Source organism: Melospiza melodia, chromosome 1 (assembly GCF_035770615.1).
Source record: "Melospiza melodia melodia isolate bMelMel2 chromosome 1, bMelMel2.pri, whole genome shotgun sequence".
Taxonomy (NCBI): Eukaryota; Metazoa; Chordata; class Aves; order Passeriformes; family Passerellidae; genus Melospiza; species Melospiza melodia.
The window spans coordinates 138,374,875-138,401,143 of NC_086194.1; the positions used below are offsets into that span (position 1 = coordinate 138,374,875).

The 26,269-nt window shown below is 38.0% G+C and overlaps 1 protein-coding gene across 3 annotated transcripts in view; it reads right to left on the reverse strand.

The window, feature by feature from the left end:
• The window catches only part of LOC134425150 (cytochrome P450 7B1), a 124,623-nt gene that overhangs the window by 17,438 nt on the left and 80,916 nt on the right, over positions 1-26,269 (reverse strand). For 2 of the 3 annotated variants that reach the window (XM_063169469.1, XM_063169452.1), the window contains exon 2: positions 4,625-4,776. Coding sequence is in view for 1 of the 3 variants with exons in the window: in XM_063169452.1 (XP_063025522.1) it covers positions 4,625-4,776 (152 nt within the window). In the remaining 2 variants the exon portion in view is untranslated. Of the gene's footprint in view, positions 1-4,624; positions 4,777-26,269 lie in introns of those variants that run through there. The other variant, XM_063169462.1, reaches the window with a different exon arrangement.

The following is a 26,269-nucleotide window of genomic DNA, read 5'->3' on the forward strand; positions in this document are numbered from 1 at the left end:
ACTACAGAGGCTAACAGGAATTTTTAGTCTTGACTTGACTTTAGTCTTGCAGGATCTTTTTTAAGAGCCCTAGAATTACCCTCTCTTTTTAGCTTTCACCTATTTCATGCTCTTTATTGAGGCTACCATCTTTGTGATCAAAGCTTGGAAAGAATGTCCAGTGGAGCAATTTTTAATAAATAGATTTGGAGTGTTATTAACCCTAAAGATGAAAGCTGGCTTCTTAACTTTGCATTTACAGGGTAAACAATTTAAGTTAAGATTTTTAATTAATATTAATTTAAACCATCTGTCCACCATCTGCTTATTTCTGATGCAAAATATGAGTTTCTTTGTGATCTTTAATCAGACACTTAGCAAACGCACATCAATTCTTATCATTTTTAAAGTAAGAAAATGATTTTCAGCAAATGAGTTTTCAGACAAACAATTTTAGTAATAATTTTAAATCAAAACTTACTCACCACTAGCACATACTTTGAAAAAAAAAGTCCCTGAGAAAAAGAATATTACAGATCCTGATTTTATTATTCTTATCAGGTTCCTGGTAGCAAAAAGTAAGTATGTAACAAAATATAATTCATTTTGTAGAATCAATCCAGGCACCAGACCACATCACTGCAAGTCAACAACATATATAAACACATAAACCAAAATAATCAAAATATTTCTTGTTGCTACATTTAGTAACGGTCTAGATAATCAGAAAAGTGGAACCCCCTATAACAAAGGCAGTTTGTTTATGTATGCCATCGAGAATCCAATTTTAGATCTCTTAATTAGAAAAGTACTAAAACCTAGGGCTAATTATTGGCAGTTAGAAAGTTGTGAGAGTGGGTCTGGGAGCCTTTAACAATTACAGTCATCCTTGCACACAGATGCCCTACATGGCTACACTGCTTACCCCAGTCTCATCCATACAGGAACAGATTGCTAATTACAAAATTGTGCCCCAACACCTCCTCTACACCCTGAACAGCAAACATCCGAAGTGGAACAAACTTTCTCACCTCAAGTTATGATTTTAAATTTTTAAAGTGTCAATCTGGTCCTTAGTTTTGCTTTTAAAATCCTATCCTTGTCCCCAGTGAGGTTTCTTCCCACTGATCGTCCCTGGTGGTGTCAGAGACAAATAAATTAAAACCTTTCATAATGTTTTCAGTTATTATTTGGTATTTCAAAATGCAGTTTCCCCCTCTACTCCCATATTGCTCCACTGCAGCTAATGCCAAGACAATCTTTGGGAAGTAACCTTTTCTGAAATCAATTCAAAATCTTGATACTCATGAGTTTCTATCAGAGTACTAAAAAAGGTAATGCCAAATCAGCCAAAAATGAAGGTACACTACTATTTCCACAAATGATGTAGCCTTAAATATTGAAGATATTCATATAGAAACCACTAGAGAATGAGCCTTTCCCCGTTAGTTTGTAAAAAACCCCTTCAACACCAAAAACTAAGTAGGCATGTACATATAGAAATGTCATACTCCAATTCACAACAGTTTAAGTCACTGAGCTATTTTATTTAATACAGTAAAAACAAGTCAAAACAAGAGATGTATCCTTCTTTCTGCAAAAAGCCCTCTGATTTTTTATTTTTAATGGCTACAGAGAATTCATACTTCACGATCCAGTTCTTCAAGTCTGCATTACACCCATGCTGCAAATAGCCAGGTTATCTCCATTTAGTTTCTACGATCTCCTAGAAATAGAAGATTGATGTGGAAAATATGAAAATTGTCAATATTGGTAAATCTGAGCACAGAAGCCAGTTTTTGTATGATAGTTAAGAAATTACTCTAATAATGCATTCTGGACCTTTTTAATGCTAATGATGAAAGACAAGCATTTCAGATGGCATCTAATGATGGATGTTATTTCAGTAATGCTTGGAGCAGGCTTCAGCCTGGTAAGGAGTTAATGAAAATTACCTTTTCCCTATGAGAGAAAAATGTGATATGCTACTCTAGGTGTATCATGGTTTAAAGAAAAGAATGACTTAGCAGCAGTATTCAAACCAGCAAATGTGCTTAGTCAAAACCACAAAAATTATTTTATTAAAGGTGAGTTAGTCTCAGAGAGAATGTTGCAGGGTTCGTTACCACTCCTATGAACTTGAGAGGAAAAGGACACAAAGTTTAATCCCGAGAAACAATGACAAAACTGTTTCAAGCTCTTTAAGTTCTTACCTAGCCGTCTGCCTATGCTGCTGACCCTTAGCAAGCAGAGGGGCTTGGGAAGTATGATCATCTCAGTGCCACAGACTCTCTCTCTCTCTTCCCCCTCCTTATTATTTCCTTTTCTGATATTTTCTTTTTTTTTTTTCCCCCCAAGACTATTGCATTTACGTAATCGTCCTCTTATTAGGGAGATTCTGCTGAACTGCTGACAATGATGTACAGTGGTGCTGCGCTGGCATGACGTCTGGGGAAAACGATTCTGCTGCACCACCACACAAAACCAATTAGAGAACTATTTTCTGCGACAGGTCAGGAATTTACATTGTTTCTCATAGAAAGATGTGCTTTTTAATTTCTTTATTAAGATGACATCCATGTCCCTTGCGACTTTTAGGGATGACAATCATTTGCTCATCACATGGGAAAGTACAATCAGCAAAATCGCATTACCAGTACGGGGCAACGCCAGAAACTCCAAGCATCATTCCGCATTTTCCAAATGAACTAGTTTGAGAACCAATAATTATAAAAATATATATTGATAGAATTTTTTGACAGGACCTTTAGACATCCACCAGGGGGGTAAAGTAATGATAGTCCACATACAGCTGGCTACGCTATGTTTGCCGAGCACAGAAACATCATCTTTGTCAAATCAGTAAGACAGAGAGAAATCCTGTATGCCTTCGGATCAGGACACGAGAGGAGACACTAACTAGCTTAGGTTTCCTCCCTGACTTGAGGATGACAAACTATTTCTCTTTAGTGAAGTCCTGATGGTCAGCACTTTTATACCGAAAAAGAGAACTTAAAGTGGGGTCTCTGTTATGATGAATTCACAAAATCAAACATTCCCCTGCACAAGACTGGAATGATATCCAGAACTAACTTCATTTACCTCAGTCTTTATCAAGGGAGGCTTGGCTCAAAACACTTGAACATAGGGGATTATCTGAGATGGAATTTGGTTTATCCTGGAAATAGAAATTTCTGAAACTAAATTACACTCATAATTGGTTTAACACAAACTTCTAAACATAGCCTTTCATAAAATAATAAAGAGGCAAAAGAAATAAATATTTGATTAAACACTTTTAAGATTCTGAAGTATGACTGTATCCAGCTTAATGAATGTACTAGTATCTGAATTATAGCCATTAATTGGTATTTGTAAGAAGCCAAAAACTGTATTACAGTGTGAATTCAAATTAACAATAAAAAAGACTGTATTTCAACAAGAGTTGATGTTGTACTGTGCCAAACTCACTTTCAAGTTGCAAAAGATCTGATTATACCAATTTTCAAAAAAAGAATCCTGAATGAAATTTTAAAAAATACATATTTAATACAATAAAAATTCTCTTCCAAAGGAACAAAAGGACAGATTTTGTAAAAGGAGGAAAATTTTTATTAATTAAACACACAGGTTGCAATTAAATTAATTGACTTTTTTTAAAAAAATTTTTCATTCCAAAATATTGCTTCTATGGAAATATAAACCTAATGCTACGACCCTAGGGAAAAAAAAGCAAACTTTATACTTGACACTGAATATTTTTGTTTCAAACTCTCTAAAACTACAGGAATAACTAAAAATTATATATATAGGCTGAAGCTGATAATTTGAACAAGGATATTAGCATGTAAAGGTGCAGAAGATGATTATAACCAGCTATATTAATAAGAGCTTGCCTTTCTGAACACAAGAAAATACTGGATTTTATACTGACTTTAGTAAAAAGTAGATCTCTATAGATAGATGTAAATTTATATATTTAACTTTCATTCAGGATTTTAGTTTTATTCTATGTTCTTCTTCCACAGCTAAGTGCCTATGTGAAATCACTCAAATGTTTGTATTCAATCTGGCTTAGTAATACAGTTATAAATACAGGAAACAGCAAGGTTATATCATACTTTATTATATTGTTATTTTCAGCAAGCATGATCAGAGTAAGAGGCTGGCAACGGGAAGTTGCTGTGTTCCAGTCCCGATTGTATCACTGAGTCAATGTGTCATTCATTCCCTTGTGTTCCTGTCAACCAGTTGTAAAATGTGTGAGAACAAATTCTGCACTTTTTTTCTTAAGTGTTTTCTAAATTTAATCTGATATTTCTCTGTGCAGTGTCAAGATGATGGTAGTTCTCCTTTCTTTAGGAAAAAACCCACCAATACATAATTTAATGTGCTGGCAAAATCTATGTTCATACAGTACATACCTACAAAATCTGTCAAAATACATATATACTTAGAGATGTAAATAAATCCACACATTGATAGTGATATTTTATAGATAACTATTATGCTTACAATATATGCAATTTTGAGGGATTTTTATGGATCTCTGCTAGAGAAAAGTGTTTTGGGTTAAGGAAGATTCTAAACTAAACATTTGGATTAGTATTTAACTTCACTGATGGAAAAAAGTCAAGATACATACTAAAATATTTCTCACCAGCAATATGTACAGTGAAAATATCTCCAAATTTCTTTTGCTGATCCAGTAAGAATTTGTAAGCATCTTTTCTAAATATCAGAGCTTTCCCAAGGTAAGGAATCCAGCCATTTATTAGTGGGGGCTCTCCAGTCTTTCTGTTAAAAGCAGAAAAAAAAATAAACAGGAGTTAACTTTGGCATGAGAGCAACTCATCTTTATATCTATTTATATATTACACTTAGACCCACCATTTACATCTATAATTCCTGCAATGTATAATATGTTGTACAGAAAGTTCTTCAGATATGATGGCAGGTTAAATCTAATCACACCTCTGAGCACTGAAGGCTCCATGTGGTGATTAGGAAAAATAAGTGAGAGAAATTGAGACGCATTTAACTACAGGTCGTCCAGTTATTACCATCAAGTTATGAACACAGAAAAATGACATTCAGTAGAAAAGCTCCCAGCAAAGAGTCATCTCATTTTCAATATTTGGTGTGTCAGAGGAAGATGTATTGGAAGGCAATTATGACAGATTTAGGTAAATAGGACGCCGACACACCACACAAAACAAGTATCCTTACAGATAACATTTTAGTAATTTCAGCTTACTGGCACAGAGAACAGCCATTCTAACTAAATAACTTTAAAATACAGGATAATAATACAGGCTGAACATTAACTGTAAAAAAATCTTAGTCTCTTTATATTTATAGTCGAAGATAGAAATGTATCTGGACAGTTTAAGAAGAACGTACAGGTATTGATGTTTGCATCCCAGTTCAAAAAAGCAGCCATGGTGCATTAGTTATCTTTACAGAATAGTATAAAATACCTTTTAAGAATCTACTAAGTTACATTTTTCTTTAAAAGGAAAGAAAGGTTCCCACACTGTTCTACTCCTGACTGCAAGTAAATATCTTTCCTTCACGCTGGTCTTTAGTTGCTTGAATCTGATTTAAAACAAAGAAACATAAAGCGTGCTTGTTCTGGAAGGGATTAAAACAAATATTCACAAACAACTCTGCTGCTACATCCCATCTGTGAAGGTGACTTATACTACATGCAGAACAACTCATTCTGATTAAACACAAGATATTTACTAGCTTGGATCTAATCAAAGATCAAGGGATCACAAGCTTTACTACTATCATACACAGCATGGATTTTTATGTAGCTGGATTAACCCTATCATAGTCACATTCTCCCTTGAACTGCTGTAACACAAAAAAAAATAAAAATTAAAATAACCATGGTATGCTGTATTTACTTTGAATTTTACTTTCATAATTAAAACTTTTTGGGCAGAAAAATAAAAGCTGGAGATTTGCCCACTTACTTAAAAGACGTTATTATAAATTTAATTTACAGATAAACAGATGTGGCTAAACCAAGCTGCATATTTTGATCTCTGTTTAACTGACTACTAACTTCAAATTTAAGTTTCCAAGAACATCCTTTGTCCTCTGGAAAACCAATACATCTTCTTATCTGACAGTCTTACAGTCAACAGTTTGCTGTGCCTTTTTCATTTCCTTAAGTTTTGTGGCTTTGGCATTTTGTTTGGTTGTTTTGTAGTGTGTTTTTTATATTGAGGAGAAGGTGAAGCTCCTCTTTCTTCAATACCTCCCGGAAACCACTGCATTAATCATCCTCTTATGGTCAAATAACAACATTATTTACTCAAATGGTCCAGAAAACTTTGTAATGTTTAATTTTGTATTAAGTGAATAAAAGCAAAGAACTAATCTGAGATTACATGAGAGGGATCACTAGCCCTGGAAGCATAGCAGCCAACTTGATACCCTCAATTATCCCTTCCAAGCCTGTAAAGAATCTGGATGATTTATCCATTTTTTTCCCCCCAGACTATTAAGTCCTGAGAGTGTCCGCCTTTCACTTCCCTGGCTGGAGACTACGTCCTGTAAGTAGCATCCTGACAAATATTTAAATAGGCTTTTTGTCATCTTCTAATTGAATGCATCTAATTTCACCCTCCATGTTCTGTCATTTGGTCAGAAGCTGTATTCTTCACGAGCTCTCCGCTGGGTAAAAAGAAGGCAGCTCAGAAATCCAGGGGAAAATTAACTTAATGCTCCAAGTCTTCGGGATCACATCAGGGAGACATTTTGCTATTGCAAAGACGTGAGGGTCATCGTTCACTTCAGACATGTTTAGCTCAGCAGCAATAAGCTTAACACTGTTAAACACTGTGTCAAAGCTACGTGGCTTTCAGAGAAAAATATAACACCAGTTCAACTTACGACCCACAGCAGACTGATAACAGAAATGTGTCTTCATTTCTAGCTTTCTGTCTCTTTGGGAGATGGAGGTCATCTCCACGCCTTATCAATGTCTGCTAACACACAGCACAGAAAAGAGCGGCCGCTCGTATTTCAGTGCCTCCCCAAATCCAGCGCCTTTCTGCACAAACCTTCAGGCAGAGCACTGCAGCCAACCCCATTTCCTGAGGGACTCTCACCCGCATCCTGGGTATCTCCAGAAGTCTTCATCAACTTTGGATGCTAAACAGAACCATTAACAAAAACCACAGAAACTTTTACTGCTTAATTAATTTGCTCATGAACTTTAACTCTGGACTCACGCTTCACAGAAGTTGTAAAATTTGATAATTAGGGAAAATATTACAAGCATTAGAGTTATATTTTACTCATGGCAAATATTTTGTTGTATCAAATGCAGAATATATCTAAGATATATAATAGAGCACTATGAAGTGTTTTGATGGAAATTTAGGACTGCAACTTTTTAATTTAAGCATTCAGAATGTTTTAGAGATTACATTTTTTTCAGGTCTAGTCTAACTGCTTAAATTCTAATGCATTTAACAAACCTCACGATATTACCAGGTCTTTTCACTCCACATATTGGGCTGGTTTTGCTTATATAGAGGAATATCTTTACTTGTCTGAGAAGCCTCTGTGAAGTCAGTAAGACTTAACAAACAAATTTCTCACATATGTGAGTGAATTTTACAAATAAAGCATCAGCAACATGTCCAATGCAATCTATAAGTAGACAGATCAGTTACAAAGTGGAGGGAGAGCAACACAGTTGTATCATCCATCATTGTTAAATGGATAATTTCAAATGGCATTATGCAAAAATCAGCTGGCTACAAATGCAGCCCATAAATAGAACAAACAGATTTTGATAACTAATTTTTCGTTGCTTTCACAGAGAAAAGATACTTTCTTGTTAGCAAGTAATAGAGTTGCAACATCTACTACACCAAAAAAGCAAAGTTTTGGAGTTTGTTTACAGTTTCCTTATGGGAATATTTTTCAGCTCACCTAAAACACAGAAGGCAGTAACTCAGGTGTGATTATTTAGCTACTGAGGTAAGGCAATACTAAAAAATGTGGATGCTGTATCTATGTCTCACTTATGCCAAGCAGCAGTGATGCAATAAAGCAGGAGAAAAATGAGCTTCAACATAAGTATTTCGGAAAATGTTCAATAAAAAAAAATAAATTCAACGTATCTAAACATTATGCTTTTATGTAGTGAAAAGGAATTATTTTGGAAATCCCAGTAAAGTCTTTTGTAAAGGTCTCTGTACACAACATCTTTTCTTTTTTTTTAGTTATAAAGAAAATACCCTGAAGATTCACAAGCAAACAGACTTTGCCAAGTTGATCTCTCACAGAAATATTATTGCTTTATAAAAGCACACAAGACTATTCTTTTCTTGGTTACACCATTTCAACATCACTGCAGTGTGAGGCATTGAACCCGTGTAAATGAGAGGAGAATCTTTCTCATCTCACTGGTTATTTGTATTCCAAAGGAGCAGATGCCTTTCAAATTATGCAAAAACCCACAGCGCATCTTGTACTATAGCAGATGAACAGGTTAATTTTTCTTTTTGCACATAATAAATCATAAGTGCTTTAACACCCATAGTCGCATTTCATGAACATAAACCTTCTGTTTAATAATGTCTGTTTACAACTAGAATCAGACATACAGTAATCTTTTGCCTGGGATAAACATTAATCCAGATCTGTCTAGAAAAATTATACAATTCATTACCATAAGTAATCTCTATTGTGCCCCATGCTTAACCTTCATCTTTTTTTCCTGTCCTATAATCTTGCAAATCCACTGGTGGTGTATGATTGGCATCTGGTGTTAAGGCAGCCCTCACTGCACACAGTGCAGCTGAAGCAGCCCGACAGGAACACGTCACTCTGCAGGGTAACGCCGCTTCAGCTGACCGCTTTTCACAGCAACTTCCACCAAAGGCAGAGAAAAACCCTCCAGACCAGGAGAAAAAGGTCTAACAATAATATAAAATCACCCCTCTTTTGCCACAGACGAGTCATTTTCACTTTCCAAACCTTGCTACCATTCACAAAAGTTTAAGTCCGTGCTCTGAATTTTCCATAGTATCTTTGGACAAACCATCATAATACCATGTCCAAGCTGGAACACACCATGTCAGGGGACTTTAAGGAATGGAAATGGATTGGTACAGAGTAGAACAAAAGCTATTATGAACATGTCAAAGCAGTTAGAGATTATTCACAGGCTCGATCACAATATTTAAGCAACAAGACATGACAGACAGTGTCTTTCCAGGGGCTTATGAACACTCTAACTGTGAGGAAAAGAATGAGGCCAAAGGCTTCAACCCCAAGAAAGGTAATCCCCAGAAATGTGGTGTCTGGAATGTCTTCTTGTATTATGAGAGAGAGAACACAGGAAACTTAGGACAGGAGGAAGCCAGTGAGTCTTTCTATTTTTTTTTTAATTTAGCAATTTTCCCCTAGACCTACTTACAGGTGTTCTACATCTATGAGGACAGAAAATAAATTTTTCTTACAAATATTTGGCCACAATGCAATTTTTGACATTTATAAAATTATGCATGTCTTAAAACCTCACCCAAATTATCTCACTCAATGATCTCCTGGAACTCTAAATCTTCCAGGTTGAATACATGCAGTACGAAAAAGCATTCCCTGCAGAACAAGCCAGATGAGGGTTTTAGCAATATACAATCTTTTACCCTTGGATTCTCAGCTTCCATACTTCCTGTGGAGGTAAAGGCACTGCTTTCAGGTTTGTGGGGAGTAAATGGATGCATGACCTTGAGAGAGACACGGGTTGACTTGATGAAGTGCGAGTCCTGGACTGAAAAACCTCACACTGCCACTGCCTACACCATGCCTAGGTAAAGTGGTTTCATACTGCAGTACTGATCACCATCTTGTTTTCTTTAGGATAAAAATCACTCATAAAAGAAAAGGACAAAGACACATAAAAAAGTAGAAAATACACTTTTGAGCACTCCAAGGAGAGGAGAGTTTATCTGCGCTTCCAAAAAGAGCAGTACAGCAAAACAGACTCTAATGTGTTTGTGGTAATGTGAGACAAACTAGGAGAAATGCTGACAAAAGCAAATCAACCAACTAGTGAATTTTATAGTGATTTTTTTCCCTCCAGAAAAATGCAATCCTTTTGTTGAAAGGTTTTTGTGTCAAAAATTTCTGTGATTTTAATAAAAAATACATTTTTTCTCCTTTAAAACCATACAAGGTTTTATTGCTAAGATCTCCAACTGTAATCCATTCACCACAGGAGCATCTTCTTTTCTCTCTCTTCAAGCAATTCCATTTAGGTAATCCCCAAATACCCAAAAATACCAAGACTCATTAACTCATTCAGTAACTCTGAAATATCACTCTCTAAGAAATCTTATTCCTTTGCAGTTTAGGCTAAATTATATCAAGAATTGTACGTTGACATTGTACATAGCAATTCTTCACACTGCACACTGTGTTGAAGGACACATCTATAAATTCTACCTCTGTTTCTAGTTACCAGTTGGGACATTGCCTGAGAAGCCAAAAGGCAAGTAAATACCACGGTGGGAAAGTAATCTGAACAGTTTTAAAATGGAAACCCACTAAGAAAGAGCTTGTGGCTCAGGCTTTATCAGATGCTCAACATTCCGAGACATTTTACAATACCAAATGTAATGTAAAGTTTCATTACAGGCAGGATAGGGGGCATGGTGAAGACAAGACCTGGCCTATGCAACAATAATTCAGCAGTTTTAAAAGTTAATACAAATTTAGGGCTCATAGCCTTCATTTTGCAATCCCACTTTGCTTCTGCTCTGGGTAAAGGCTGTGAGAGCAGCCAAAACTACTCAACACTTTCCCTGACCAAGCCCAAGGTCATTCTATTAAATTTTACATTTGAGGTTATTTGTCCAGTCCAGAACTTTTCCTTTCTTAATTCAGCTTTAATCAAAGAAAAATAGGCTAGGCAGAGATGATGAGAGGTTACTGATTTCATACCTGGTACCCCAGGTAGGGCGCTGTGCATTGGTATCTTCCTTATATTTTCCTATGCCCTTCTTGATGACAGTCAGTAACAGAGTCTTTTCAGTCTCCCCAAGCAATCTGCTTCTCCTCACATCTAACCTTTATCTTCATGTACCTCAAGCCCACTACTTCTCACTCTGTCTGCAAAGGAGAAGAGAATAAATTATTCCCTTCACTTCTGCAGGAATGCTTAATGCATTTAAAGGTACTTATTATGTTCTCATTTAGCCTTCTTTAGGTTAAACAACCTCAATTTCTTCCAGTATTTCCTCATAACTATTTTCTAGACCTCTACATACTTGTATTACTTCTTTCTTGATTTTCACACCTTTCTCTATGGCAGTGTCTGCACTGAGCACAGCAGTGCAATTACCTATTCCATCTCAAGGGTGACACCCTTTGCTTCCCAGCAAAACCTCAGCTTTCTGTGCAAAATCACCACCGTGTTGATAAAAATCCAGCTTGGGAACCATTACAGCTCTCAGCCTTTTCCCAGTGAAAAGACTGTGCTCCCATCCAGATGCTGTTGATTAGTCCTCTGTGTTTTCCAGTTCGCCATTTGGAATGCTAATCCCTCCTTTGCAGGCTCGCAGACACTCCTCTTTAGTTATTATCCACAAACACAAACACTTTTCCTCATATTCATGTGAGAAGGATGGGATCGGAAGATCCACCTGTATTTCCTTTTACTCCTATTAGGAACATATTCATGCTGCACATTAACTGACTTTACCAAAGAGAACCCAATGATTTTTGTCTGATATCCCTCTCTTCCCTAATTCATTTCTGCACTTCGATATACTGCTTTGCTGCATTTAACACATGTTAAAACTGTACACAGTAAGCAGCTCATAGTAGGAAAATCATATTAACCGTCTGGCCTGGAAGTGACAAGTGAAGTGTGGATAAGAATGTCAGCACTCCCCACAGAAATATATTCAAACAGGCAGAAATCATTCCTTACGTAATAAAGAGCAAACAAATAAATTCAGGAAATCTCAGAAACAGTGGTGGGACATTATCACATTTTAAAATCCCTGGTAATAAGGAAAGAGAGGAGAATGCTGGATGGAAAAATATTGCGACTTCTGTATGCAGCAACAGTGTTTTCTTTGAGAATGTAGTATGTAATTTCAGCAGTAAAAAAATTAATTAGTGCAAAAAATCAATTATTGTTTTCTATAAAACTGCACGCTAAATAATGCAGGATGATTATTAGGACAAAAAGGGTGATGAAAGTAGACCCTTCATTTAATGTAACTGAGCCTTCCAGAAGTTTGGAATCTTGGTTAACCAGACACCTCTATAATCACCAGAGAGAAAAGGAGCTTTTTGGAAATATTGGTCTTTATTAATGATACAGATAGATTAGAATTGCTCATCAAGGTAGCTCCGCTAGATTTCCTCTGATTCTGTCTTGTCTTTTTTCATATTTGTTTTTTGATGTCAGTTCTCCTGACCCACTCATATGAAAATATTTTTCTCCTGCTTCTGACTCCTCTGCATACTTCCACCCTCTTGGGATGCCTCCATGAACTGCCATGACCATTGAGCCCCTTTCCCACCCACTGTTTACTTTCTTATCAAACCAGATCTTCCTTCTCCTGTTCAGATCTTGGTAGCCTTTGCTCTTATCTCTTGCAATGTGTTCTTAGTCCAGGTATTGTCCACCTACTTTCACTTCCAGTTCGCCCTCAGCCAAACCCCTTCTTGACTCCTGACCACCACTGTCACCTCTGTGAACCACACGCCCTGCAGTGGCACAGAGAAGAAGCAAGGCTGTTGGTGAGTCCTGTCCAGTTTCCCCACTGTGCTCTCCTGTCTTCCCACACCCATCTGTTGTCTCCTGAATTAGGCAGAGACAGGAACAGCCTTTCTACAGTGCATGTCTGCATTGTTCACTGCAAAAGTGATCCTCAATTCTGAGATCAAACAGTACCAATAAAATCACTCTCTCTCCATCTCCCATTTCAGGGAGTATTAGCCATTTTCAAGAGGCAAATGCAATTCATTCAGGATGCATGTGTGTGTGCACACATGTATTTATCAATTATGTGTATACATCAATCAGATTATGCATATTAAAACAGATTATGTGTATGTAAGCATACTTCTATATGCACACACATGCATTTATGTGCACATACTTCTATATGCACACATATGCAAACATCATAGGAAAAACTGAGTGGTGCCATAATTTCATTTTTTTTGTTGCAGTAACACAAACACAGTTTTATTATAATATTTTGGGGTTTAGCTGTAAGCTTCTAATGTTATAGCCAGGGTGGCATTGTGAGTATCAGTACCACCCTTTTGACCTGAGTGCATTATATACCATTACTGACCAGCAACAGACCACTGCAGAAAACTGCTCTGTCCCTCACTCTGTCTACCATGCATAGAATTTTCAAATACCAGCAACCCACCCCTGATTTATTGAGGTAATTGACTAGAAAATGGGGCCACTTACTCTGTCTAAAAATCTCCACGTGCATGGCTTTAGAAGAAGAAAAGGTTTTGCATTTTATCTTTTTAAAAAAAGATGAAATACAGCTAAGAAGATTTTTAATTAACAATTTCATGACTCCCACAGTTATGGCCATGCATTCCCCAAGTGGAAGCACAGAAGCACATGGTGATCTGCAAGCAATTTCCCTCCTCTCCCCCATGAGCTTCAGATGTCAGATATTTCACAAGTTGTATTACAGAATTAACGGTCAGGACATATTTTGCTCAAAAATGTATTGAAAAACTCCAATGTGTAGTCTCAACAGTTGGATAAACACAAAAATACCCCAGGTACCTTATTTAGTTCACTTATTTGCAAATAAACTGGAAGTTGATATAATGAGAGAAGGTAACTAATTTTGTCAGCAAGGCATGTATCACAGGAAAACAGCATTTGAGTACTGTACTTAGGTGAATGTTTCAAAAGCTTTGAAGTCTGTAAGATGAACACAGTACCAGTAGGTCTTCTTCTCTTTCAAACATTATTCAATTATTCATATTTTCTTTCCAGATACTTCTTTTTCCTCTTTTCCTTCCAGTGCTACAAGTCTATTGCACATGTTAAGAGAAACAGTCTTCTAATGGGATTCCCCACAAACATTAATTCTCTCCTGCTTCATCTCTTTCTGCCACCAACCTAGATTAACACCTCAGTTTCTCCTTCTGAACTGATTTTTCTTCTCTCAGCAGAAACTGCAGGTGATCTATTTCAGCAGAAAGCATGCAGCAATCTTCACTCTTTATCTCTGGCTTTTCACTACCTGCAACAAGTCTCTCCTCTTTTTCCCCTTCCTAGATGTGCTTCTGCATTCTTTACTCTTCTTCCAAAACTTCTTTTCCATTTCACTTGTACCTTTCCCTCCTTCTCTCATCTCTGCTCCAGCTCTGCCCCTGCATTCAAGACCATATGGGCCTTTTTCAAATCAAACTTTCTCATAGTTCACATTGGATAAGTCCTATCCCTGCCTTAACAAGCTGCCACAATTAGGGACTCACAAATCCAATTACTTGCAAATGTATTTTCCTAGGTCTGTGTAGTGATACTTTTCATATAAATGTACATATGAGCAGCACCTTTCTATAATTCATATTATGCACTATGAAACAGCAACCTGATGGACTCTTGGGTCTGAAGTGAGTGGATATGAAAAGTGCAGTCTTTTACAAAGTAGTCTTGGGCAGGACTAGACTGAAACTAGATCTCATTATGAGGGGAATTCTGAAGTATCTTAAAACATTTTTATTTTTAAATTAAAAAAAAATAGCCCTTAAATATATTTCCCACAAAACAGCTGCTCCTCAATTTTATTTAGCAAATATCAAAATGAAGCCAGTCACAGCCTTCTCAGCTTGCCCACAGCTTTTCCTAGGATGCTGAAAGGACTTAACGGCAGGGATGGTGGTGCCCTGTCCTCCCCGGGCGGATTTGCAGAGCAGCTTGCAGCCACCGTCAGCCGCACAGGCTCTGAGTGTGGGCCGCGTGTCTCACGGGCAATCCCTGCCCGACCTCCCCCTGGGCTGCTCTCATCTGCTTTTCCCTCTCCTGAGCCTAAAACTCTGCTAAGCCCATAACAGATTTAATATGTATTAATTTGGGAGCATCAGTGCATTGCCTGAAAACAATGGTTTGATGCTTGGAAAATATATTCCTTTAATTGGTCTGTGGCTGCCCTTCTTAAATATTTATGTAAACTCTATTGTGTTCAAGGGCATAAGGGTTAAACCTAAATGAAGCCTTGTATTTGTGTGAGTTCTCTCAAATGTAATCTCTGTTGGTTTAAGGCAAACTAACTAATTCCAGTTTTAGGTAAATCAAGAATACATTTTCATTCTGCAGTCACAGAAAGTAAGATATTACTAACTGAAGATAGAAAGACAGAACAGTGACTGGGACACTGTAGGGTCTGAACATGTTTTAAATCCTTCTGCTATGAAAAAAAAAAGGAGAAAACATAAATAAAATTCTCAATTTTTTAATTTTTTAAATTAAAGTGAGCAAACTTGGGGACTGTAATCAGAGACATTAGAATTTCAAATTAATACCTGTTTAATTTTTTTCTTAACTTGATTCCTGCACAAAAAAAAATTAAGGTTATAAAGGATCATCTTTCTGAAGAATCCAAGATGGCTATATATGAAAATATATTATCCTTTTATTTTCTTTTTTCAAAACCAAATACTGTCCTACTGAGTAATTTCATAGAATAATGGAGTAATTTAGGTTGGAAAAGACCTTTAAGATCATTACACCTAACGATTGCCCTAGCACTGACAAGTCCACCACGAAACCATGTCCCCAAGTATTGCTTACACAAGTATTTCCAGGGACTGGGACCCAACCAGTCTTTCCTGGACAACCTGCTCCAATACTTGACCACCCTTTTGAGGAAGAAATTTTCCTGACATCCAATCTATACCTCCCTGTGTGCAACTTGAGGCCATTTCCTCTTGTCATATTGGTACTCAGAGAATAGACTGACCCAGTTTCACGGAGTTGTAGAATGATTAGGTCACTCCTGAGCCTCCTCTTCTCCACCTCAGCTCCTTCAGCCACTCCTCATAGGACTTGTGCTTCAGAACCTCCACCAGCGTCCTTCCCATTTTCTGGACACACTCCAATGCCTCCCTGTCTTTCCTGTAAATTCAATACTAGAGCCCAAAACTCAGCCAACCCATGATGAAAAACGGGTGAACACCAGGGTTAGAACCAGATATTGATCTGCTGGCTCTTCCTATTTTTCCCCATCATTCCCTGCAAATAGAGGAGAACACTACTTGTGCTACCGATCCTTTAGCCAGTCGTCCCAAGCCCTGAGGTCTTTCTTGAGTGCCCTCAGACTTCTTGTTGGGACCTTCAGACTGCCACCTGAAAAATCAATAATGGATGATAATCTGAAAGCCACAACAGAGTGGGAAGGTTTCTCTTCACATCTTTAAGCTGGACCCAGGAGGCAGCAGACTTCCCAAATAGGTGTGACCAGTCTGCATGTTGGGCCTTCTGTTCCCATCAGAAGAGAGTTTCCTGTGACAGTGACCTGTCTTCCTGCTTTCTGGAAGTGGCTTTGACAGAAGGTGTGGTCTGACTTGACCCTGGCCACACCTCCATGCTGGATGAGCCCCTGCCCTCACCATTGTCCAGCTACACTCACAGAGCCTCACCCCTGTTAGCGGGGCACCTGGGGAGGTGGGGCAGTCACACAGGTGATGCTCCTGCTGCACAGGTGATGCTCTTGCTGCTCCTGCAGGAATTTATCCTCGTTGCTCCCTATCCTGTAAGTCACTGTTCAGAGAGGAGAGGGAATCCTCCATATCTAATGGGCTGTTGTCTGTTGGGCCTGTCTCGGGGAAAACAGGATGAGATTCCAGTAGTCTGTCTGTCTATCATACTCCCTGATGCTCCTCAACCTGTTCATCCTTGTCTCATTCGAATTTGAAATTTTATTAATAAAGTGTTCAATATTTTTCAACCAGCTGCTTCAACTGGGTACCATTACAATTGTTTTGGAGCCCTACATAATGAAATTATGATTCCCAAACAGCAAATGAGGCAGCTGTCTATATTTGGGACACAAAATTCACAGAAGTGTCAAAACTTCATGAAATCTTAAAAGCTTATAGCATTTCTGTTGAAGACATAATGAGCTCTACAGGTTCTAATGAAAAGAGTGTAGATACAGACAAAGAAGGAGACTAAGATTTAGAACATCTCATCCATGTTAATCCATGGATGCAAGCTCAGGACGATAGACTGGTGACTCACCCAGTCATTGCCTTTGCTTAGAAGGTTTCAAGACTGGCTTCACAGCACTCATCTAGCACAGAAGGCTGTAGGAGTGGGTGTTTTGAGTACATTTAAGGATGGACTCTCATTTGTCTTGCTATGTGACCTAGGAGCCAGACCATTAGCACCCCAAACTGTGTCATACGACTGGTGCTGAATAGGAAAAACAGCACGGATTTTGTCCTAGAAAGTACCTCAATATTGCTTGCCAGAAGACAGTTGGATCTGTAAGAAATCTGAAAATCCTCCAGCTCAGGTTGTCAGTAAAGCTGATATGAGGTGCTGGGTCTTGTGTATGCCCTGGGCATCAGATCCTGCTGGGATGAGCCACCTCTGACTGATCATAGATACAGCACTCAATCTTATTTCTATCGCTATGCTTGAATCCCAAAACATGCATTCCCATTGTCCCAGTGTTTAAATATTTGCAATTTTGTCACATTCTGCAATTTTTGTTTGTTCTTACTGAAAGCCATTGTGTGTTAAAAGTGTAAAAACTTCCTTTACTCCAAAGGATAAGTGGGTATCAACAGTGTTATAAACAGCTGGAGAAATATGGACTCACTGAAATCAATACTACTCTGAATATTCAGACTGATTGTGGAAAGATTTCATACCCTGTGCTGCACCAAGAAGTCAAGCATAAGGTGAGTCCTGAATTTCATACTCTGCATGCTATCCCACTGCTCATAAACAACTGGTGACATCACAGGGATGATGAGGAGTGCATCAAAGGCATGGCCAAAGAGTGCACTGACCATGCTGAATTTTGTATTGAGTGTAGGCAGAAATCCTAAATTTTCATAGCTATAGCTCTACTCTGGTTATAAACTTGAGTTCTCTACTACCAGTAACTGTTCTGTATTTTATGCTGTATTATGTACCTTTGCTATTTTTAAATTATGAAAAAATTACAAGAAAATGAAAATTAGAAACAAAAGGTTACCAGTAAAATTTTTTAACATTTCAATTCCAAAGATCTGCACCATTCTGATACAATGTAGCCTTCTGTTAATGATGCATCTGTCATTTTATTGACACCCTTAAACAGCTTTATTCTCTTTTCTAATTAAGAGACAAAGCTGATTATGTCAATCTATGAACTGGCATCTGAGTCCTTTTGTTAAAATGTAAGAAGCAATGAATATGACTATTGTTATGCTAAAACAAAAAACTTGGGAATTTTTACTGGAAAACCCAAGATAGCATAATATATAATGGCTAAATTAGAACAGATTCTTCATATTCATGCAGATGCACATGTGATTGTATTATATAATTAAATGAAGATACTGTGTGAAAAATTAATTCCCAGTAATAGAAAACATAAAGCAACAGTGATACATAATATGCCTGACTAAAATATGTGAGGAGAAATCATCAGATCATAAAATATCAAACAAAAAAATGACAGACTAAGCTATCAATCCTCAAGGAAAAATTAAGTTATTAAATAATCCAAAATGCTTGCATATCAGGACATGATTTCAGCTCCATCCTGCTGCTAAATCAGAGATGCCTACTCAGTAGGCTCTTTTAAGACAATACTGTAGATGGGATGAAAAGCTTACCCTTGTAGGTAGGTCTTTGTGTCTGGATTGTCACAGGTAAGACTCTGGAACAATCTCCCACACACCAGCACAAATTACTGCAAACTGTCCTAACCTAAAAAGGCCAGGGAGAAGACAGCAACAGGGAACTCCCACAGAGTCAGATGATCTTCAGTGTTTTGGGATGTCAGCAGTTTTCAGACTCAAAGATAACACAAAACAGTTTTCCCCTCAGTTCTGATCAAAGGCAGCAGACAGAGGTTATGTGTCTCTTCTGGCAGCACTAGATCTTCAGGACCACTACTGGTGCTGAGCTCCTGGCAGGAAAGCACTGAATCCTTTCCAAGGAACTCAACTGATTCCATGCTTGCAGTTCTTGCTGATGGTACTGGGTGTCCTCAGGACAGAGCTTAAAGTACTGCAGTCTGACACAGCTCTCCTGGCATCAACTGAGCTAAAAGAATTTACACCCTGAAGATTTAGTCTTCAGCTGCTGACTCTGTCAACCAGTGTTGGCATACATCCAACTAGCACATACATCTTCCCTCTTTTTCTTTAAAAATTTCTGTTCTAAATTATCAGAAAAAGCCAAGACGACATTATAAGCTATCATATCAATGGCATTAAATTTAGTTATAGCTTCTGTGCTCCCTCACATGCACACCACACCTGTGGCTGCAAACTACCATTCTTCTACCATTTGCTAATCAAGAGATCATAGATTTTTGTCTCAGATAAACTACAGGCAGCAAATGGCATGTCCATGACCTTCTACTTTGACCTTCATGGAGGTTTAGTCCACGGGGGAAGGGAGCTCCTCACACTTTTGCTAAAAAACAAAAAAAATCAGCAAATATAAACTATAGCCTTTATACTGTATATATGCAGGTTAAGAATACATCTCTGGATAACTTATGGGCATGTCCATTACTTATAAGACCAGTGGTCTTGGCTCAGTACTTCCAAACATCATTCTACTTCTGTTGCACATCATGAAATACCCAGCTGACTGAAAACAAAATTCTGGGAATGGTTTTAAGGAACTATTAAAAGGGGTAATAATTTTTCCTCTGTTGTAGGATCTCCTCTAAGAGTGCACTCAATAGCCTGCTCTGACTAATCAGTTTGGTAAATTTCCATTTGGACTACTCACTAGTAAGGCTGGGCAGTTTCCTGTTTAGTGAGAGAAAGGGAAGGTTTCAGCCCTTTGGCTTGAAAACAGTCTTTTAAGAATGTAATGGTCTTCTTTTAAACCACAAACATTTTGTTCACACTGAAGTAGCAAGATTGAAATATTTACATAAGAGTTTGGAAACAAATTACACTCTTAAACTGCAGCTGAATTATCCTATATGTGAGGAATGGTCTTCACATATAGGATCATTCAGAGGTGACTGACAACAGCATCAAATCATCCCAGTACAAAATGCAAATATCTGGAGCTAGGGTTATTGACTGCTGTTATTTGTTCTTAATATTATTAGGAATTTTCTTCTTAAAATAACAAAAAAAGAAATAAGCAAATTGAATCACAGCCTCACTTTCTTCTTACAAATTGGAGGATGTTTTTAGTTTATAAGAGCAGGTAAAACCAAGTTACAATCAGTAGTATAAATCCACATAGCAGTGTTAACTTGAATACTGCTATTGCTAGGCCAGATAGTACTTGGTAGATATAATATCTCACTAACACTGATATACTGACAAAAACTACAGTGGTGGTCATAGAATGCATACACTTGCACATGTGTAGGACTTACAAACCAGTCATTAACAGATGAGAGTCTCAGGGAAAAGGGACTCTATATTATCTGAAGAGCTCTCAAACTGCCTTTGAAAATCAGATTAATAAAATCAGACCCAATCACTGCACCTGTTCATGGCCCAGCCACAGAATTCTTCTTGCCTGTGCTGGGATCAGTTCTGACCACAGCCAGCCACTGGACCTCTGCCAGCCAGAGCAGAAGCTCTGGTCTTCCAGCAGAACGGGCATCACAGCCACTTCTGTGCTTTTCCCTTTCTTGTCCCCCGACTCCCCCTCAGCCCCCTCCCAACAGCTCCTCAGGATGGGCCAGAGGACATGGCCAAAGGAAGGGAAGTGCAGCCAAGACTTTGCTATGCCCCAGCAGCCCCTCTGCTGTTGCAGGGTCACTGGCAGCCAGAATGATTTAGAGCAGCCTTCAGGCCATTCTAACTTACAGTGAGGGACTTGACTGACTCATTGCTGCTCCAGGACTGTGGGAACATACAGCTACCTTAAAGCCATTTCAGTCATCCCTGCTTCTGAGCTGCGCTATTTTATCCTTGCCTGTGACTGAAAAAAAACGGAGAGTGCGAGTTGTTTATACATCTTGCAGCTGCAGCAAGTGGTGGTTTCCTTTGCCTTTCTCCTGGCTTTATTTGTTGGGGTTTTTTTTGTGTCTGTTTTGGCTTTACAGACAGCTCTGGTAGTGTTCATAGCCCCGCACTCCATGTGAGACGGTGATTTATGGCAGTCTCTGCTCTATTGATTGGTCTTCCAAAGCTGAGGCTCCCGTCAGCTGCAAGGCTGTGGGAAGGCATGCTGTGCTGGAGTTTGCTGTCTGCAACTAGGACAAGCAACATTCTTGAGGTTCCCATGCGTGCCATACCCATCAAGAATAATTTTGTACTTTAGCATCTTAATTTTTACAGAATCAAATGCTAGTGACAAGCTCAACTGAAGAGAGATCAACTGCTTCATCTCATTGCTTTATCAGCTTTGCTTACATTTTAACTCTGATGGTACTTTGGATTAAATTTCTGCATCGATAATCTGTTTTGTTAGGCACAGAAAATATTAAACTACATTTATTCTACTAATTCCTGTAGCACTCATGCACTTACATATACCTTCAAAATTCTCTTTCTTTTTATATTTGCCATTTTAATTTAATGCTCTTCATTGCAAATTTTTCACACTTACCCTCTTTGTCCTTTTCTTCTATAATGCCTTTATTAAATGAAATATTTTTTAAAAAAAGTACTTCCATTTTTTAATATTATTGCTTCTTCTCTATCACTATCTAGATTTAACATTTCATTGAGCAGACAGTTTTAATTTTCCATTTCTCCAACTGTTCTTTCATTAGACTATTTCTTAAGTCTTTCATTTTATTTTTCTCTTCTGTAATTTGCTTTTAACCTGCCTAATGGACTTGTCTCTTTTGTAATTTGCTTTTATTCCCTGTTACTCTCCTTGTGACTCTCTTTGTTGCTCAGTGCTGACAAGTGTTCTTCCCCATCCCCTGTGAGTGACAGTGACAGCATTTGAGTGGTAGCTGGCAAATTTAGGAACAGTAAGTATCTGTCTGAAAAGATTTTATTTGGTTTTATTTTTATTTTGACTGTAAAATCAGACCTCTCGAATCCTAGAGCACCAGGGGGCATTGTTTCATTTAGAAAATAAAAATTGTCGTGATAGCTATTAACTTCCCAATAAGTCCACTTCAATACCAAACAGAGCCAAAGGGAAACAAAAATGGAGCTATTAAGGCAAATGCAGCAACCAAGGAGGGTTACAGGTCAAACATTTTAGTGCTTAAAAATGGGTATTATTCTGGAAAGCTGCTCTACAGTGAATCAGAGGTGTTGTACCCCTGACCTCCACCCCTCTATGCCTCAATGTTCAACTACAGCATCAAAGAGGAAATAAGGAATTGGGAGTTACACTGACAGCTCCTGAGCAGAAACATGAATTTAACCAACAGTGGAAAATATTGACTGAAGTATCGAGAAGGAGCAGGCAGTGACAGCCAAGGGAAATTACATATAAACGTAAAGAAACTGCCTGAACTGCCATTAAAATGAATGGAAATGTACAGCAACAGGAGAAAGTGGAATGTCCCACAGGTCCAGCAGCTACATTTCAGTGAAATAATTAATAGGCAGTATTTCATAACGAATTGCAGGGTAATAACAAACATAAGTGCAGCTTCACAGCTGACTAAACTCACAATAGCAACGGCAACCCTATTACCACTACTGAAACAATCCTGTTTGCCAAAGAAAAAGAGAAAAAACAAGGCAGCAAAACTCTCTATAATTATGAGGGAAATCATCTATGTAACAACTTAACTAATGCCCAGAAGCTGAATGACTCACAGCATTAAGAAAATTAGAAAGGGTGCTCAGTAGTATTATATAATTCAGGACACGTACATTAGAATACCATGGTCTTACCATACCAGCAAAAAAATTTAAGCACTATGCAGTACAGGGCTCCAAACTCTGCTGATCACAAGCAAATGCTTAATTCAAAGCATAGAGCAGAATTAAGCATGTAGCTATGTACAGATTATGGATCTACATGTCCAAAGATGGATTTTTGTTATTTGGATGAGAGGGATTGTTTGTTTGTCGGGTTTTGTTTTGCTTTATTTTGTTTAGGGGGGAAGTTGTTGCTTGTTTTAGTTTTATTTTCATGTGATTTGAGGCTTGTGTAGCTTCAAGAGCTCCTGCTCTAAGTGTGTTTACAAGGAAAATTACATGAAATGCAGCCCCCTCTGAATTGCCTGCTGCAGGTGAGGACCTCCTGATGGAGCTGATGGACAGCACTGTCTGAAACATAAACTCTGCTCACACTGCCAAGCCTTGCTACAGCTCTCTTAGCTCAAGTCATCTTGACTAAAGCCCAGGGCCAGGCCACATACAGACCAGAAATATGAACTAAGAACAAGCTTGATGTCATTTAGCTAACTCACTAATTTCCAAGCAAGTAAATTCAGGTAGAAGATGACCCCATTTTTAGTTTGGGCCCCATTTATACAAGAAGAATCACAGGTGCTCTTGAGCAATACCTGCTGAAGCCCACAGGAGCTCCTGCAAGTTCATATTTCTCCTAGGCAGAGGCAGAACCCAGGAGATGCTGTGTGTGCCCCAAGGTGAAGTCAGCTGGAAGGCAGCAGAAATCAGATATCAAGTTAAAACTTGTACAGCAAAGTTTTTGCAGAGCAACTATTTCATAAATGTCCACTCCTTTATGGTGTCTTCAGCTTCTGAGCCCCTGCTGCTCTGCATCCCAACACCAGGGCACCACCTGGCACACTGTGCTGCTCCTCCAAACAGCATATTGATTTTCCATAGAAAGGAGAATCACACATCAGAACTTCATGGTTTGCTGTAGAGACTTCTAAAGATTAGAGAAATTTATGTCTATGTTTATATAAATTCAAATAAAACAACAACCAACACATCAAACACAAAAACTTCCTTTTATCTTCTATATGTCACAATTTAAGGATTTTTTCCACTACTTGCAATAGATACATTGTTTGTTTTTTTACTAATAAAGATAATTTATAATGATCTCTCCTTTATAATGAATAAGCAACAAAGCATACATTCATATTACAAATAACACATTATTACACACACCTATACTGAGCTAATTAAATTCCTGCCATTTCTTTATGTGCTGTATTTTACCTACTTGTACATTATCATTTTACTGTGGCAACTCATATGACTCTAAATGCTCATTTTCTTGTTACATTATAAGCAACCTGTTGGTGTCTAATTGAATACCAGATAAGTAATTTAATCTTGAGCTTCTACTGCCATCTGTAATATTAGGAAAATATTGTATGTAAATCATAACCATATACCCAATTGGTTAAGAGTTTGAAGTCCTTCAAGAAAACATTCAGCAAAACAGCTTGCAGCAACTCTGTATTATTTTCCATATATACACTCAACAATATCTTTAATTTATTTTCTTGTACATTAGCATTTTAAAAATAAGTGTTTATGTTTATTGTTTCCTTCATTAAGATTTGTTTTGGAAATAATATGGCTGAGTTTGAAATACAATATTTGCAATTAACAAAACTCCATGTTCAGTGAATGTTTACCTGTGGAGCTAATGTATGCAAAACACAGGTTAAAGCTCAAAAGCAGGTGGACACAGCATCATTAACCCATCATCTAGATACAAATCCACCTGTGAAATTAGGAAGCCTTTGGAAGCATTTTATATGCAAAGCCTTTGAATACATTTAGGGTAAGTCTTAACATTTCTATCTGAAACACCTTTTAGGATATTTAGAGAAAGATCTTTTGTGAACAGATCTGCATTTTCCAGAACTGCTCTGAAATCTCAACCTAGGCAACTCTCAAGGGCTGCAGTTACGTTACATCTGCCGTGTGCTAGACTGCAATGATAAAGAGGATGTTATTGTTCATTTCAATTTAATGTGTGGATAATACTGTCCCTAGGCACCAAATTTCTACCAAGGAGGTTAGATTATTGTAATATCCACATAATTAATTGCATTATCAATTTTCTTACTTTTTAAACATTTGCTTTTGGTTAGAGAAGATTATTGTACTGCTTCTAAAAATGTCTTTACAATTAATTATCTTTCACTGCAGCAAGCAACAAGGAAATGGATATTAATCATATAAGACTTTCTCAAATTGCTGGGATTATCTCATTTTTAATTACAGGTGGCAAAAACAGTTTGTGCAAGAAATGTGGCAAAATACCTATAGCTTCTGTAATATGCTTTTTTGCACTGAAATCAGTCTGCTTTCTTATTTACATAAAATATTCCAGTGTGCCTTGGAAAGGCTCTTCAGCCTTCAATACTATCTGTGGGAAGTTTCACCACAGAAAACAAACATCAGCCATCAGCTCAAATCTGCCTTGCAGCCAGTGAGTCAGGGATGTCTTCCTAGGGGCTTTAAACCAGTTGTGCTCCCAGACAACACAGAACAATGCCAACATCTCATTTCCAAGACGTAACTGACACATTAAAGGCCCGTGATCCTTAATTAGAAGCACTTATTGACTCAAAAATGGAGCTGATAACCCCACCAAAATGCCTGTTTTCTAACCAGCAGAACATGCTTGGTCCACCAGGGAGGTGCTTGCAGTGGCTTTTTCCCCAGTGTGCCTGCAACACCCTGTGCTCAGCCAGTGGGTCCCATCTCCACTGTGTGGGCTCAGTGCCTGAGGGGAGCTCCTGGAGAGGGAAGAAGGTAAAAGGGGAGGGAGAACGGGATCGAGAACAAAACAAAGAGGAACGTCGAGCTGAAAAAGAAAGGAATAGATTTAGAAGTCACCCAAAGACCTTGGAAGACAGAAAACAAGAGTAAGAAAAATGCTGAACTCCAGTGAACAAGCAGCAATATCTCAACCAAGTTGGTCCCGACCTTGTGGATTTTAAAGAGCTGGCCTTTAACTAGAGCCTGGCAGGGTGCCCATGGAAACTAATGTAGAAATTAAGTTTGAAGTGTTAGCTATGCAGCAAAATCCATCAATGGAAAGTTTAAAATTATAAAAATACTGCTCATAGGCCAGAAAGCCCGAGTCTCTGATTCACAGAAAGTGCAAGAGGCAAAAGGCATGTGTCTGTGCATACTTCTCCTGCCATGCCCTCCCTGGCACACACCTGCTGCTGGCTCTAGAGCCAACAGGAAATCT